Source organism: Myzus persicae, unplaced genomic scaffold, assembly GCF_001856785.1.
Source record: "Myzus persicae strain clone G006 unplaced genomic scaffold, MPER_G0061.0, whole genome shotgun sequence".
Lineage (NCBI taxonomy): Eukaryota > Metazoa > Arthropoda > Insecta > Hemiptera > Aphididae > Myzus > Myzus persicae.
Window position 1 is genome coordinate 1 of NW_019104384.1, and position 2,690 is coordinate 2,690.

The 2,690-nt window shown below is 27.6% G+C and overlaps 1 protein-coding gene across 1 annotated transcript; it reads right to left on the reverse strand.

Annotated features, from left to right (window-relative positions):
• Positions 1–1,692, reverse strand: LOC111041779. The gene is made up of 3 exons (XM_022326191.1): positions 1,204–1,692; positions 248–453; positions 1–167 (listed from the first exon to the last, which is right to left on the reverse strand). Exons 1-3 carry the CDS (start codon positions 1,411–1,413, stop codon positions 74–76), a joined length of 510 nt encoding a protein of 169 aa, XP_022181883.1. The 5' UTR covers positions 1,414–1,692; the 3' UTR covers positions 1–73.
• Between the last annotated feature and the right edge of the window lie 998 nt (positions 1,693–2,690).

Below are 2,690 nucleotides of genomic sequence, written 5' to 3' on the forward strand. Positions count from 1 at the left end.
TTAAAACCAATGTAATGAAAAAATTCAGGGACAGTACATATCACTATTATTATTAAGTTAAAACATTGTTATGTTACATGTTTGTTGAATCCGATTCATCATAGGATTCACTTTGATTGACATTTTCTAAATTTGGTACTTCGATGACCAGTGATTGATTTTGTTGTCTATAACATAGTATCTAATTAGTTAACAGTAAATTAATTGAAGTTACTTTTTTTATACTAATACTATTAAATTTAATTACTTGTTTGGGGTGTCAAAATCAAAACAAACTGGATAATCCATGATAGAAGGGTCACCAGAAATAGGCACCACACCTATCATGCCCACCACTGTTAGACTTACACTGTCAAGTGACCCTGATGTCGATGGTCCACCTCCGGTACCTTTCATATTTTTATTTAATAATGCCTGTTTTTTTTTAGCATCAGCTTTTAGATCTTGCCATGTCTATAATTGTATAATTGTTTATAACATGTAATTGTGTATTTGTGTATTATATTATTGTACTTTTTTTTAAAATTATATTTTTATTTTTTTGTTTTGAAAAATACAATTAGTAAGTAAGTATTTATGTAAGTTTTATAAGTAAACAGTAATGTTATAGCTAATTCTTACTGACCCTACAAATAACTCCTATATTTTGTCTTACACGTCCCTGTGATAATTTAAGAAAATAATAAATATGTATTCTGAAATGTCCAGTGTGTTTTATAATTAATATTTTTATGGTTTTAATAAAATAAATAATTTATAAATATAAAAATGGCTTTATAAATTAAATTAAATATTTTTTATTTACTAAATTAAACATAGGTAAGTTTTTACTGTTAAATATATTCCTTGTGCTACTTTCTTTAATCATAGAATATTAGTAATATATAATGTATCTTATATTATTGCATTATATTGTGTACTGTACTATTAGTACTAATATTTTTTAATAAATTTAGTTTTAAGTTTAATTTAACATCATTTTAGGTAAATTATGCAACAAAATTAACTAGGTACATATAATATGAACAAAACCGATATCTAGGTGTAATTTATCTATTGTAAACAATTAAAACAATATGTATATTTATTAAATACATATAATTATAATATATGCATGGAGTATTCAATAAGCGTGCAAATATGAAAAAATAATACTTGGAAGTTACTCTAACATTTTAAATTTAAATTAAATTCTTAATTTACCCGGCGCCAGGACTTCCAATCCTTAATAGGGCCCGGAATTGAATTTAATATCCCCGTTAGTTCTTCCCACTGTTGCTTGGCTATGGCTTGAGTGAAAGTCGAGGAATGTTTGCCTTTAGCCAACTCCTCGTGGCTTTTCAAAAAATCAACCATAGCCGATTTTTGGTCATTAGTGACAGATTTTGATTTATTTCTTTTTTCGACCGACATTTAAAAAAAGTTATTTCGAATCGATGACGAAAAAAAGAAAACGGTAAAACAGTTTTATTAAAACGCGGAAAATATGTAATAAAACAACGCAAATAGTTTTCTCTTCCATGATAAAAACAACAATTTGCGATGTTGCCGCTGTTCATCGTGTGAAAATCATTCCCATACGGATCGCGGATTCGTATACGAATATAAATATTTTGTGAATAGTATTTTTCGTTCGTATACGGAAACGAATCGTGTGAATCGTTCGTATACGGATCTTTTTCGTATGAGTTTCTGAATAGCCCCCCAGGTAATGTCTCAAGAATCTAAGGATATAATTGGTTTTTTTTTTGGTTTATTTTTAGTTTTGATATTAATATTTTCCCTGAAATGACGCCGTCGTCGAACGTCGATAACATTAACGTATCATATAATATGCTATATGTATATTATTTTTGTTATGTCTGGACGTTTTTAATTTAATAACATTATTAACTTGGAATTATAGCATAACAAGTATACAGTGTGTTCCTTCAATATACAGAGTGATTGAAAAATATTAAATTATTTTTGTCACATTATTTATATTAATATTTCATTCAAAACGATTGTTGAAAAAAAACAAAAAATATTACGAGCAGTACCATCAGTATTAATATTTTATTTACTTCAACTCTTTACTTATTATTAATTATATACACAGGATAAACTTTTTTCCAGAGCGCAGGACGCTTAGTCGACCGGCCGTATATTCGGCGCGGCGACACGTGCTCCGCGCAGATAATAGCCGCGGAGCTCAACGTGTTAAAAAATTATCGCAAGTAACAAAGTATCTCAAATACATTTAATAAACATGTATACAGTATATGCCTACTGTTATAATTCTTGATTTCTTTATATTCATTCTATGTTCAACTGTATGAACCGTAAAAAATCATGCGACATCGCCGAAGAAAATTCTAACTTTATAAAATACAAATAATAAACAATTGTGATATAAAATGATGAAATGTATTTTTTCAATGCCTTTTACTCAGTATACTTTTTATAAACTATAAACTTAAAGTTATAAATTGTAATTTCATAAAATCATAACCTATAATATAGCAATATAATGTAAATATAACCTACACGCGTATTGCATACACTACTACACTCATAATTCAGCTAACCAAGTGTTTATATTATAATTAAAAAGATATTATGATAATTATTATTTTTGAAGACAATGAATGACATGTTAGGATTGAACTACTGTTGAACCAAACGAAATTCGTTGGATGGAAATTTGT

What these genes read in the sequence shown, in the direction of transcription:
- LOC111041779 (XM_022326191.1), bottom strand. Translation starts at nt 1,413, where the DNA reads ATGTCGGTCGAAAAAAGAAATAAATCAAAATCTGTCACTAATGACCAA. An exon ending in ATTGGAAGTCCTGGCGCCGG is followed by an intron (nt 454 to 1,203) that starts GTAAATTAAGAA and finishes ATACAATTATAG; the next exon opens with ACATGGCAAGATCTAAAAGC. An exon ending in GATTTTGACACCCCAAACAA is followed by an intron (nt 168 to 247) that starts GTAATTAAATTT and finishes ACTATGTTATAG; the next exon opens with ACAACAAAATCAATCACTGG.